This window comes from Globicephala melas, chromosome 12, assembly GCF_963455315.2.
Source record: "Globicephala melas chromosome 12, mGloMel1.2, whole genome shotgun sequence".
In the NCBI taxonomy this organism is placed as follows: domain Eukaryota; kingdom Metazoa; phylum Chordata; class Mammalia; order Artiodactyla; family Delphinidae; genus Globicephala; species Globicephala melas.
The window spans coordinates 30,900,642-30,913,631 of NC_083325.1; the positions used below are offsets into that span (position 1 = coordinate 30,900,642).

General features: G+C 36.1%; 1 protein-coding gene across 2 annotated transcripts in view; it reads right to left on the reverse strand.

Annotated features, from left to right (window-relative positions):
• Nucleotides 1-2,371: 2,371 nt before the first annotated feature.
• GMCL1 (germ cell-less 1, spermatogenesis associated) overlaps nucleotides 2,372-12,990 on the reverse strand; it is a 48,279-nt gene continuing 37,660 nt past the window's right edge. Inside the window, exons 12-14 of one of the 2 annotated variants that reach the window (XM_030877462.2) lie at nucleotides 12,447-12,592; nucleotides 10,252-10,339; nucleotides 2,372-3,775 (exon numbers count right to left, since the gene is read on the reverse strand). In XM_030877462.2, the coding sequence (XP_030733322.1) occupies nucleotides 3,647-3,775; nucleotides 10,252-10,339; nucleotides 12,447-12,592 (363 nt within the window). In that variant the 3' untranslated portion in view covers nucleotides 2,372-3,646. The remainder of the gene's footprint in view (nucleotides 3,776-10,251; nucleotides 10,340-12,446; nucleotides 12,593-12,990) is intronic. The other variant, XM_060309468.1, reaches the window with a different exon arrangement.

The following is a 12,990-nucleotide window of genomic DNA, read 5'->3' on the forward strand; positions in this document are numbered from 1 at the left end:
TGGACCACCAGGGAATTCCCTGCATAAAACCCTCTTGAGAAGTTTGGCTTATGCAGGGCAAAATATGGCAGTGGGTGGAGGTAAATGTAGAAGGTTTTTCAAAGATGGGAGAAACTTAAGCATGTTTAAAATATTGGTGTGAGTATAGAGGGAAAAAAAGCAAAGTACAGAAGAGAAAGAAAAAAACCAAAGGAGTAAGTTTCCTAAAGGGACAGCCCTGAGATTAACCATAGGCAGGAAAAGAAGTGGTATGTCTCTAAGTGGCTCCTCCCCCTTTAAGATGTGGGATAGAAACTGTATTCTGCTAGGGCTTCCTTATTTACTGATCAAGTTGCCCGCTCTCAGAATGCAGATTATCCAGCACTGTATCTGGAAGAAAAATCCTGTTTTCAATACCTGAGTTTCTCTCATTCTAATGGCCATTTTAATAGGTTTTGAGTGGAGTAGGGCTGGGGTACTGTCAACACTTGTAATCACACTGGCTTATAACTTCCCTCCCCAACCAGACAGCAATTTTTCAGTAAAGGCAAGCTGTAAAGTATGTATGTACTCTACATAAGAATCAACATTAACCACCTGTGATTCCGGCAAATGTACTATTTTTAGCCTTGGTTAAACTTTGTTTTACCTCTTCTAGTCCTATTTTATGTAAAATCACCAGCTTTTACAAAAGTATCCTACTTGATCATTACAAATGGATGCACGTTGTTGAGTCAGTAATTTCCCCCCTAATTTAGATGCAGTCTGACCACTAGTTAACAGTGATTGATGATGTTTGAGGTTTTTTTGCTTTTGTATCCCTGTACCGTGGACTTTGGGAAGAACTGCAAACTCTGTGGTTGGGATGAAACTGTACAATGACTTTTGTTTTTGAATGTAGTCAAGTGATTTAGGTACACATTGCTTGAAATTATGATTCAACACATCGTTCTAGGTGATTGACAAGTTATCTACCATTTGCACCCCTGGCTCTATTATCCTTTCTATTCTTTACATGGGTTCATCTTTAAGTGAATGTAACTCCTGACATAGTTTCAGCGTTAACAGTCCAATATTCTAGATCACCTTTGTTGGACAGAACTTTCTGCAATGATGGAAATATTCTATATCTGCACTGTCCAATACAGTAGACACTAGTTACATGTGGTTAACTAAGCACTTACAATGGGTCTAGTGTGATTGAGGAAGTAAATTTTAATAAGTTTTATTTAATTTTAATTAACTTAAATTTAGAAAGCCAAATTGACTCTTGGTAACCCTAATTTTGCATTTGATGTTGAAATCTGCTCATTAATGATGGCAATGAATCCTATTTAAAGACTTGAAATGTGATAAAATGTTGGCTGCTAAACACTTGGTTAAAAAGCTAATGACTACAACATTCATTTAATTTTGCCTACCTTGCTAAGGTTCAAGCCAAATTTATTTAAGAAAAAAAAAAAAGGAAAGGTACACTCATATCTCTCTTTAATAATTTAGCATGGAACTCTAGAACATTTTCTCTTAAGGACCTCTTCTTTACTGATAGCCAAGTAAAAATAATTATTAGGGGGTAAATATTGTTTTCTAGCCCTTGCAGCTTAAAAAAAGACTTGGCAAAGGTTATAAGGCAAAAGCTGACAAACACCTTCATATATAGTAGTTTATATGATACTTCAGCTGACACTTTTAATACTTTATTGAAAATATTCCAATTATAAAGAATGAAAAGTATGCAAACATTAAAGTATTTGGTAAGAAAACAAAAGCAGATCTTTACTATCAATGTGAAGTACTAGCTGACAATTACCAGTTTCTCCAATGAGAACACAACCTACTTATGACTGAACAAATATTTATTTTATCTGTGAATGACATAAGCAATTTGGCCAGGAAACAAAGAATGGACAGGAACCATATGTAATTCCAATTTGATTAATTCATATAAGTGAAATGAAATAATGTTACTCACTAATATACTCAAATTTTAAGTATCTTTACTCCCAAGATTTGGAAAAATTCAATTATTCAAAGAATTCAATTTGTTTGGTATTTATTTATATTTTTTAATATGTAAGGGTGAGGAACCTCTGATGTTACCATAGATAGGAAAAAAACAAAAGCATCTCATGGAAGAGATATATAGTTATAGCCAAATACAAAAACAAGAAATGAAGCCTCAATACAGCCAAATTATTGGATTTTTTACTACAGTTCTAGGGGTGGAGATAGGGAAGGCATTTAAAAGCTTCCTTTAAATTTACCATGAGGATGAATTTTGAAAGGACAAAAGTGATTTATGAATCTATGGACATATCACTAGGGAAGAAAAACTAGCAATAAATTCTAAAAGTTAAATCTAATTGGAAAAAAATCTAACTTGGAAAAAAAATTCTGGTTTCAACTCATTTTTTTATTTTGGTCATTTTATATAATAGCTGATTCTTTTTTCCAAATGAGTATTTATTTGTACAGATACACAAAAGTAATTCCCATTTTTCTTAAAACATACTAAAAATATACATTAACCACAAAAAGTACTCACTTTGACTGGAAAGACAATGAGCATGGCTATTTTCAAAACAGCAGTAAACACAAGAAACCAACATATATAAATCATGACAAATGTACATCTCATTTTTGACAAAAATAAGTTCTATTTGTATATTAATGTTTTATTATCAGCTTCTATATGATATCCTCCGACCTTATTTACATTTACTATGAGATTTCTAATAGCATGTGTAACTCAAAGGCACTCAATTCAGAGGTTATAAAGTCCTGAGCTTAAGTAGGAAATAGAATTCCCAATTTAAAAAATTTGAACATAAATAAAAAGATCACAGAATATGAGAATGTTTAAAGTGTAATATTTGGTACATAAATAATCTGTGACCTAATAATAGAGTTGTACAGAATGTCAAAGAAAAGACCATGTAAGGCAAAGGAATATCCTCAGAATCCAACTGATTTTCTCCCCCATCCAAGTTCATTTGAAAGTCTGAACCTGATTTTTTTGTTGTTAAAATCTTAGTAAAGCTAAATATCAATAAAAAGCAAAATAAAATAGCATGAAAATGTTTAAGTTAAAGAAAAAGTTCCTCAGTCTTCAAAACCATGAAAAAAAATTTTAATGATTAAAAACATATATAGATTGGAAGAATATTCGACTAGGAGGAGGAATCATAAAGAGCAGTTGAAAAAATTAAAGGACAGCTTTAAACACACCAACTGAAACAGCATTTATAATTGGCCAAATTATTCCTTTAGCATTCTTTTAGCCAAATAAAAATAAAACTTACAGATGGATAATCGAGGTTCACTAACATTAGGTAGGATCAAAGTTCAAGCTAAAAATTAACTCTATATTTGGTTGCAGAGAAATGTGAAATTTACCTACGGCAATTTTCTACTGATGCCAAATTAAAAAGATGAGTCGACATCTTTATAACAAACGGTTTGACAGATATTTTCTTGGCTTTAAAATGTTTTTTTTATATATGCATAGAAATATAATGAGGATAAGAATAGTCTTCTGTATTATCTGAACAGTTCATAAGGCCTTTGTCACTGTTAGTCACCTTAGATGTGAATATCTGCAGGGCCATTAAATTAAAGCTGGCCAAAAAAGTTTACAAAGTGCTACTGTTTCCAGCTGATGAGATCCTCAGTTTTCTGGATTTTCTGGATGGTGATTATTTTCAGTTCTTTTTTCTGGCGATATATACAGGAAGTTACAGCAGATATATAAAGGGAAGATCAGAAGCCTGCTGTCCAAGTTCATCACTACTTGTTCCTATAAAACAAATTTGTTGCTTTAATAATAGTAACATTATCAAAATAAAACAGAGAACCAAACTATTGAATTGAGTAAACTGAAGGTTAGTATGGTGGTTAAAAGTATGCATCTGGAGTCTGAGAGTCACTGCTCAAATCTCAAAACTCCCACCCACTAGCTGTGTGACCTTGGGCAAGTCACTGACCTTATCAACTACAGCTTCCTTACTGTAAAAGGGGACAATAAGAGTACCTACCTCATATGATTACACTGAGGATTAAATGAGACAATGCACATAGAGGGCTCACAAAACCAGTTATATATTAAGTAATAAATAACGGTAGTAATTTTCATTACTGAAAAATTTCTAATCAAGTAACTACATATTTTATGAACAGATACAGTGCACAAATACACACACTTCTCATTTGGCTTCAACGTCTGATGGTCTTTATGTATAGCAAATACTTGGGATGAAGGTGGGGAGTCATTATTATCACCAATAAGCATGGTTCCCACTCTTGTCTAAGATTTCCCACTGTCTCTAATGCAAACACGTTATTTGTCTCTTGGAACCTAAAATACATTATCATGTAAAATCAGTTTCAGGTTCAGTTACATGAATACACATGAGAATGACCTGAAATTCCACAGAGACAGGAGTTGATACTACACCTGAGAGTGACGAATGGAACCCTCACTCACTCAGTGCTACAGATCTCTGGAACCCTTTACCAGCAGTATTTGGTGAACAGAATAAATCCTCAGAATATAAGCCGTAGCACTGACATGAGAACTCCTACTTTTTAAATACTTGGATACTGAAATAATATGCATTAGTTTCACCTTTATACATTTTGGAGAATATACTATTAAAATACTGTTTAAATCTAGACTTTAAAATTTTTAACTGAAGCATGTGCTCCTGCAATGAAGAGGGACTAAAACTGCAACATTTGAGTGATTGACAAAGGCTCAACTGGACACAGCTTGTGTTGGGGGAGCAGCAAGATAAATTTGGATAAAGAAGGTAGGGAATAGAAATGTGACACACACACACACACACACACACACAATCTCTATGTTCTCCAAAATGGGCAAAGTGGTGTTTTTTTTTTTTTTTAAGTTAGTGAACAAAATGGATACGATGATAGGTCAGGTGAAGCAATCACCTGGGCTGATGGTGCTAACTGGGTTAAGCAGAGAGCAATTATGTCAAATCATAGTTGATCTTTAGATGCTTGAGTCACCCTGGACTAGTCAACATTTGTAGCAATAACCTGAGTGAAGGCACATGTACTAAGTTTGTTGAGGACATATGCTTTGACGATATGTGTATCTGATGACAAAAGCAAGATTCTCTACCACGACCAAACAAAGACTCCAAGGAAGATTAGCATTCTGGTATCTGAATATAGTTAAGGTTGGTGGGGGAGAGTAGATCAAAGGGCCAACTCTGGGAAAAGAAGGGATCCATGCGGACATCACTTGGGGGCTGAATGGACATACCAATTTCTGAATATTGAACTGTATTAATCCCCATTTCCCCTCCCCAAACTAGACAGACCTAATTCTAGCTTCATCAAACCTTTAACTCCACCTGAGGGCTCAATTTACACCTACATTTGCATCGAAGCATCTTTATAGAAAAGCTCCATTTTCCTTCTTCCACTATGCAGTGGAAGCAGTGAAGTCTACACATCACAGCATCAGAGTGGTGGTATCTTCCTGGGTTTTCATCTCTGTTTCCAGACCGTTATTTCTATCTTCTCTGCTTTTCTGAGGCTCATGCTACTTACCTGTACTATAGCTCTATTACTGCCCTACATTCTATTTATAGGTCTAAGTTCCAGGATCCATACATCCAATTCCCTACTAGAAATCTTCACTTAGACATAAAGCAGCTCAAATTCAAATCATCAGCTACTGAATACTACCTATTCTTTCCTTTCTTTCTGTGCCATCTATACTTTCACCCTTGCAATTGGCTTTGATTCCCCATCCCAGCTCTTACATGTCTCACCAGGTTACTTTTTTTGCCCACCCCTTAAAGACCAGTGTTCCCTAGGTTTCCCTCCTGTCATATTCTTGACATATTTTCCTGTAGCTTATCTCATCCAATCATTATTTCTAGCCCAGGCGTTGCTTATAAACTCCAGACCCATTTATCCACTGGTCTATCAAATTCTCACCTCAATGCCTTCAAATTAAATATGCTTTAAACTGAATTCATCATCTCTTCACCCTCACTTTAAGTCATGTTCATTTTCCTTCCTATAATTCAAATATCGGTAATTATAGGACGGATTATTATTACCACTATAATTAAGTTGCCCAAGTCACAAAACCAGGTACTATCTTTGACTTCTTTGTCCTCACCCTCACACATACTTAAGCACCAAATTTTATCAATTGCACCCCTTTATTTCTAGAACCCATCAACATTTCTTCATCTTCATTGCTACCTTCCATAAGGTTCTCACCATTTCTGATCTGGATTATAGCAATAGCTTCTAAATTGTCTTCTGCCACTATCATGTTTCTAGTCCTTCTTACACATTTCTGAGAGATCCTTCTATAGTGCAAGGATTAAAGTTAGCATAGTCCTGTAAGAGGGATAGTTTTAAAATAAATATATAAAAATCACTAGCTTTCCTATAGTCATCAAAAACTATTTATAAAGGATTCATTTCATGTTAGTAATTAAAATATAAAATACCTAGCATTATACTTCCAGGAAACATATAAGAATAAATACGGGGGAAAACTAAATTTTAGAGATGTAAGGGAAGACCTGATTAAATGTAGAAAATACCATATTCCAGAAGGGAAGATATCAATTTCTCACAAATTACTTTATATTTAACAGTATATAGCAAAACCCTCATAGGATTTTTTGAGAGGAAACTGGACAAAATGATTCTATACCCCATACAGAAGAATAATCATGCACAAAGAACCCAGGGATTTTTGAAAAGAGAAGGGTGAAGGTGAATTTGCATTACTGGTAATAAAATTCTTTTTAAATTGAGTCTAATTAAAACAAAGCATTATTGTCTCCACAATAAAATCAGTAAAACAGAAATCTCAGAAATGAAACCAAGTATATAAGGCCTTACAGTATATGATAAAAATGGCATTTCAAACACATTGACACATCTGATACACTTTAGATGTATCAAAATACTCCAATGAAAAAATAAAAGGAATAGGAAAAAAACCCAGATGACTATATAATCCCAGTTAGAAGGCCTAAATAGCACATCGAAAGAAGAACTCATTAAAGGAAGAGATTGATAGACTGTTTCATGAAGGGTGAAAGATAAATTACAAAAATGGAAAAAGTATAGCATATCACAAAGTTATTATTCTTAATATATAAAAGGTGTTAAAATTAACAAGAAAACAAACACCTTAATTAAAAAAAACAAACAAACTGTCAATTTACACAATATGTTCAATAAGTAAAAAAAAATATCAGAAACCAAACAAATGAAAACTAAAATAAATGATTTGTTTCCACTTATTATATTGGGAGAAGGACTAGAAAGAATGATACACTTTGTTGCGTATGCTCTCCTGTACTACTGGAGGGAGTGTAAGTTGACAGTAGTTTTGGAGGGCAATTTGGCCATTAGAAAATATATACACCGGGCTTCCCTGGTGGCGCAGTGGTTGAGAGTCCGCCTGCCGATGCACGGGACACAGGTTCGTGCCCCGGTCCGGGAAGATCCCACATGCCGCGGAGCGGCTGGGCCCGTGAGCCATGGCCGCTGAGCCTGGGCTCCGCAACGGGAGAGGCCACAACAGTGAGAGGCCCGCGTACCGCAAAAAAAACAGAAAAAAGAAAATATATACACCATTTATTTGACAAGAACTCCACTTTGTGGAATTCATCTTCTAAAAAATCAGAAAAACATATAAAGATACATGTACATTTTTTATAATAGTGAAAAAGAATCAACTTTATCCAAAAAAGCATTATTTAAATTATGGTATATCTAAAATAAGTCTTATGCAGTTATAAAAATGATGTTGTGGATATATATTGACAAGAAAAGCTATCTATATACAACAAAGTGGAAAAAGAGCAGGCTACAACATAGTTAACAGTAAGATAAAATTTTGGAAAAAAGATATAGGCGATGAAAAAAATATCAGCGGTGTCATCTCTCAGTGGACTATGTATGATTTTTTTTCTGCTTATTTTTATTTTCTATTTTTCTATAACAAACGTCTATAAGCTACATAAAACACATATGCAACCCCCCAACTAAAATCCTTCCATAGCTCTCTAACAGAGCTCAGGAAAAAGTCCAAACTCCATCCATAGCCCATCATGCCCTGGCTCTACACCTACTGAACCCTTCCTCTTCCAAACCTCTCCATTCCTTGAATGACCCATGTGCTGCCTTGCCTCTATCTTTTTAAATTTATTTATTTATTTAATTTTGGCTGCGTTGGGTCTTCGTTGCTGCGCGTGGGCTTTCTCTAGTTGCAGTGAGTGGGAGCTAATCTTCGTTGAGGTGCACGGGCTTCTCATTGAGGTGGCTTCTCTTGTTGCGGAGCACAGGGTCTAGGCGCACGGGCTTCAGTAGTTGTGGCACGTGGGCTTAGTTGCTCCATGGCATGTGGGATCTTCCTGGACCAGGGCTTGAACCCGTGTCCCCTGCATTGGCAGGTGGATTCTTAACCACTGTGCCACTAGGGAAGCCCCCTTGCCTCTATCTTACTCATCATCTGAGGCTTGGTTCAGGTATCCATTCACTTTTCAACTTGTCCAGAAGAGGTTTTCCCTGAACTGTGTCTCTGCCCCTCCCCCAATAACCACACCTGTCCCCAATCCCACAGTAAAGGTTAGAGATGTCTCCCTCAACGTTACACACTCTTTGAGCCCATCCCTCTCCTTCTACTTAGCTATATAAGCTCCTCTTTATTTCCTCCACTCCTAGCATAGAACCTAGCATGAAGTAGTAGGGACACAAATGTTTGCTGAATGAACAAATCAAGGAACACTAGGAATACAACTACTATCTTGGCCTGGTGCTTTTTAATTAAGTCTCTGGCTGCTTTGAGCCACGACAATTCTTTTTTTTTTTTTTTCCAGTATGCGGGCCTCTCACTGTTGTGGCCTCTCCCACTGTGGAGCACAGGCTCTGGACGCGCAGGCTCAGTGGCCATGGCTCACGGGCCCAGCCGCTCCACGGCATGTGGGATCTTCCCAGACCGGGGCACGAACCCGTGTCCCCTGCATCGGCAGGCGGACTCTCAACCACTGCACCACCAGGGAAGCCCCGACAATGTTTTTTAATGAAGTTCCAAGTTGAAGGTAAACATAGATATTGTCCATGCAGCTCAAGAGGGTGAGAGGGACCAACAGAGAATTCCAATGGAGGCAGATTTGAATCTTCTTACGTACCTACCCTCTCACTTACACCCACCACACAACAGAGCTCCCTCTCACTAAGAGTTCCAACAATGGTTGAGGAGCCTCTATAAGAATGCTGTTAAAGGAGTTCTCACACAGGGTAGGTGAGGTCAGAACTATCACTTCAAGGTTCCTTGCAGTGCTAAATTTTGATGTTTTATGAGTCTCTTCAGTCTGAGGAAAACTGCTAACTTCTAATAATTTATGTGAACCATAGGCTCTAAACCCTTTATTAAAACAGTATGTCCTTTGGAATGGTGGTTAGCTTTACTAGAAATAAACATCCTTGATTTTTAACAGCTCTCGTTTTACTTTTTGAAACTGGTTTACTTTTTCATCATGACATTTTGAAACTTCTACATGCATGTGATTTATGAAAAAACAAATGGCTTTAGAGATAATTTTGGGAACATTACAGACATCTGTCATTTTAGAAACCTACTGTGCTAGAGGATAATGTTCACTTAATATCTAGGAGCTATGGAGATATACTGGATTGTCTTTAAGATATGTTATTACTGTATAAATAAATGAACACATGGAGAAAACAATTAAGATTCATAACTTTGTGAAGATCATGTTCAGGATGAATAATTATTTCCTTATTGTCAGCTCTGCCCCTCAAATCAAATTGGTTTTCTTTTTTTTTTTTTTTTTGGTATGCGGGCCTCTCACTGTTGTGGCCTCTCCCCTTGCGGAGCACAGGCTCCGGACGCGCAGGCTCAGTGGCCATGGCTCACGGGCCCAGCTGCTCCGCGGCATGTGGGATCCTCCCGGACCGGGGCACGAACCCGTGTCCCCTGCCATCGGCAGGCGGACCCTCAACCACTGCGCCACCAGGGAAGCCCTGTTTTCTTTTTATTATTATTGTTTTTGGTCTTAGTTACACTTCTGGTAGAATGGAGTAAATTATGCAAAAGTGAACATGGTACTTCCATACTTACCTTCAAAAAATTCTCAAACCAATCTTTAAATCAAACATTAAATCTACTTAAGAATTTTCAAAAGAGGAGTCAAAAGGCAAATACTATAATGAAAAAATTAACAGAAAAGTAATCAAACATACCTGGTCCTTTTCAAGTGTAAGTATTTGATAGCCAGTTGTTCTACTACATATTAGTTTTCCACTACTATCAAAAGAAGCCAAACGTAATCTAGAATTAAAAACACACACACACACAAAAACTAATGATTTTTTAAAGCACATATCAATTTAAATAAGCCCTACCTTACTTAAATAATTACTTTTTTCTTCCATATTCTTTTAATTTTTTAAAATCTTTAAGTTTTTTATTTGTTAAGAATTTAAAGTCTTTTCAAACTATAAACTGATTCCATTTAGATTTACAAGCTTGTGCTATATCTATACCTGAGATATAAAAGCTTGTGCTATATCTATATCTGAGATATAAAAATAATTTATAAGTATGCCTTTAAAAATTAATTAGGTTACAGCAGGTCTTAGTTGCAGCACATGGGCTCCTTAGTTGTGGCATGAGAACTCTCAGTTGCAGCATGCATGTGGGATCTAGTTCCCTGACCAGGGATCGAACCCAGGCCCCTTGCATTGGGAGCATGGAGTCTTAGCCACTGCGCCGCCAGGGAAGTCCCCAAGTATGCCTTTTTTATTGTGATAAAATATACATAAAATTTACCATTTTAACCATTTTTAAATGTATAGTTCTTGGCATTCAACACATTTCACACTGTTCTGTAGTCATCACCTCCATTCATCTCTAGAACCTGTTCTTCTTCCCCAGCTGATACTCCGTACCCAGTAAACATGAATTCCCCATTTCCCCTTACCTCAGCCCCTGACAATCACCATCCTACTTTCTGTCTCTATAAACTTGTCTATTGTATGTACCTCATGTAAGTGGAATCATACAGTATTTTTGTTCTTTTGTAACTGGCTTATTTCACTTAGTGTAATGTCTTCAAGTTTCAAGCTGACATGTTATAGCACATGTCAGAATTTCCTCTCATTTTAAGGCTGAATAGTATTCCATTGTAGGTATACATCACATTTTGTTTTTCCGTTCATCTGTCAATACCTGGGTTGCTTCCACCTTTTAACTGTTGTGAATAATGTTGCTATGTGTACAAGTATGTTTGAGTCCTTGCTTTCAATTCTCTTGGGTACATAACCAGAAGAGGAATTCCTAGATCATTTTGGTAATTCTATTTAATTTTTTGAGGAGCTGCCACACCATTTTCCACAAACTAAGCACCATTTTACATTCCTACTAGCAATGTACAAGGGTCTAATTCCTCCTCATCTGCACCAACACTTTTGTTTTGTTTTTGATATTAGCCATCCTAACGGGTGTGAGGTGGTATCTCACTGTGGTTTTGATTTGCATTTCCCTTATGATTAGTAATGTTGAACATCTTTTCATGTGCTTATTGGTCATTTGTGTATTTTCTTTGGAGAAATGTTTATTTAAGTCCTTTGCCCATTTTTGAATCAGGTTGTTTTTTTGTTGGGGAATGTTAGGAGTTCTCTATATAGTCTTATCAGATATACAGTTAGCAAATATTTTTTCCCATTCCATGGGTTGTTTTTTCACTTTGTTAAGTGTCCTTTGACACACAATTTAATTTTGATGAAGTTCAACTTTTTTTGTGGTTGTTGCTGCCTGTGCTTTGGTATCATACTGAAGAAATCATTGTCAAATTCAATGTCATAAAACTTTTCCCCTGTTTTCTTCCAAGACTTCTTTTATGGTTTTAGCTCTTATGTTTAGGTCTTTGATCCATTTTGAGTTAATTTTTGTGTATGGTATAAGGTAAATATATGACTTTTAAATAATCCGTTCATTAAGCTATTTTCCATTTTGTCAGCATCCTCTCCAGAAAAATATTGCCAGCTCAACTATTAGGCAAAGTTGGACATCTGAAATCCTATAGAAAGTTAAGGAAAATACCAGACATGTTTTCCTCTAAGAATACCTTGTTGTATTTCCAGTTTAGACCTTTTATTTTCTAGGAATAGCAGCAAGGCAACAGCTTCAAGCCCAGTATCAATCCTACACCATTCATATTCCAGCCCATTCTTTCTTCCTGACATACTAGATCTGGGTCTTTTAATTTTGATTATTAATACATTTTGTAGGAATGGAGCTTTATCATTTCCTTGCAGTTTCATATATATTGTATCTTACCAAAGTTCTACTATTGTTGGTGTAAATTATGGTTTTATTTCATTTCTTATAGTTCTTTTAGAGTGAGGAAGAGTGGGGTGGGAAAATCTCATCCTACCTAAATGCTATGCTCCTTCGAGGTTGTAAACTGACAGATCCACTACATGGCTGATTCAGTGTATTGCGTTTGAAAATGATGTATCGATTGGTGTAAGTTACAAGCAGGTCAAAGCCGAAGTTAAAACCTGTCCACCGCCAGCAGTACTAAAATACAAAGGAGAAAGATTTACTTCAGTTTATCATATTAGCAAGTCAAAAATAAAAAGTTCAAACTGTCTTTTCTTTTTCTAATTCATTTCACGTATTTCTGTCTTATGGGTCCCTACTTTTTGTCAGTGCCTTAAGGCTTAGCACACACAATATATCTGTGATATATATACAAGGTTTACCACATAGACATAGTATATATCAAAGCCAGCAAAAGCAGCCTCTATGATCATTATTCCTTCAGGTACTTTGCTAATATCGTCTCTTCATGATCTGTTTCATCAACTCTCCACATTTTATCATAACTAATATGTTAAACTAATTAGTTTATCATAACTAATATGGCTTAGTTGATAGTTATAAGCTATACCAACTCTAAGTAGGTATAGTTTAGG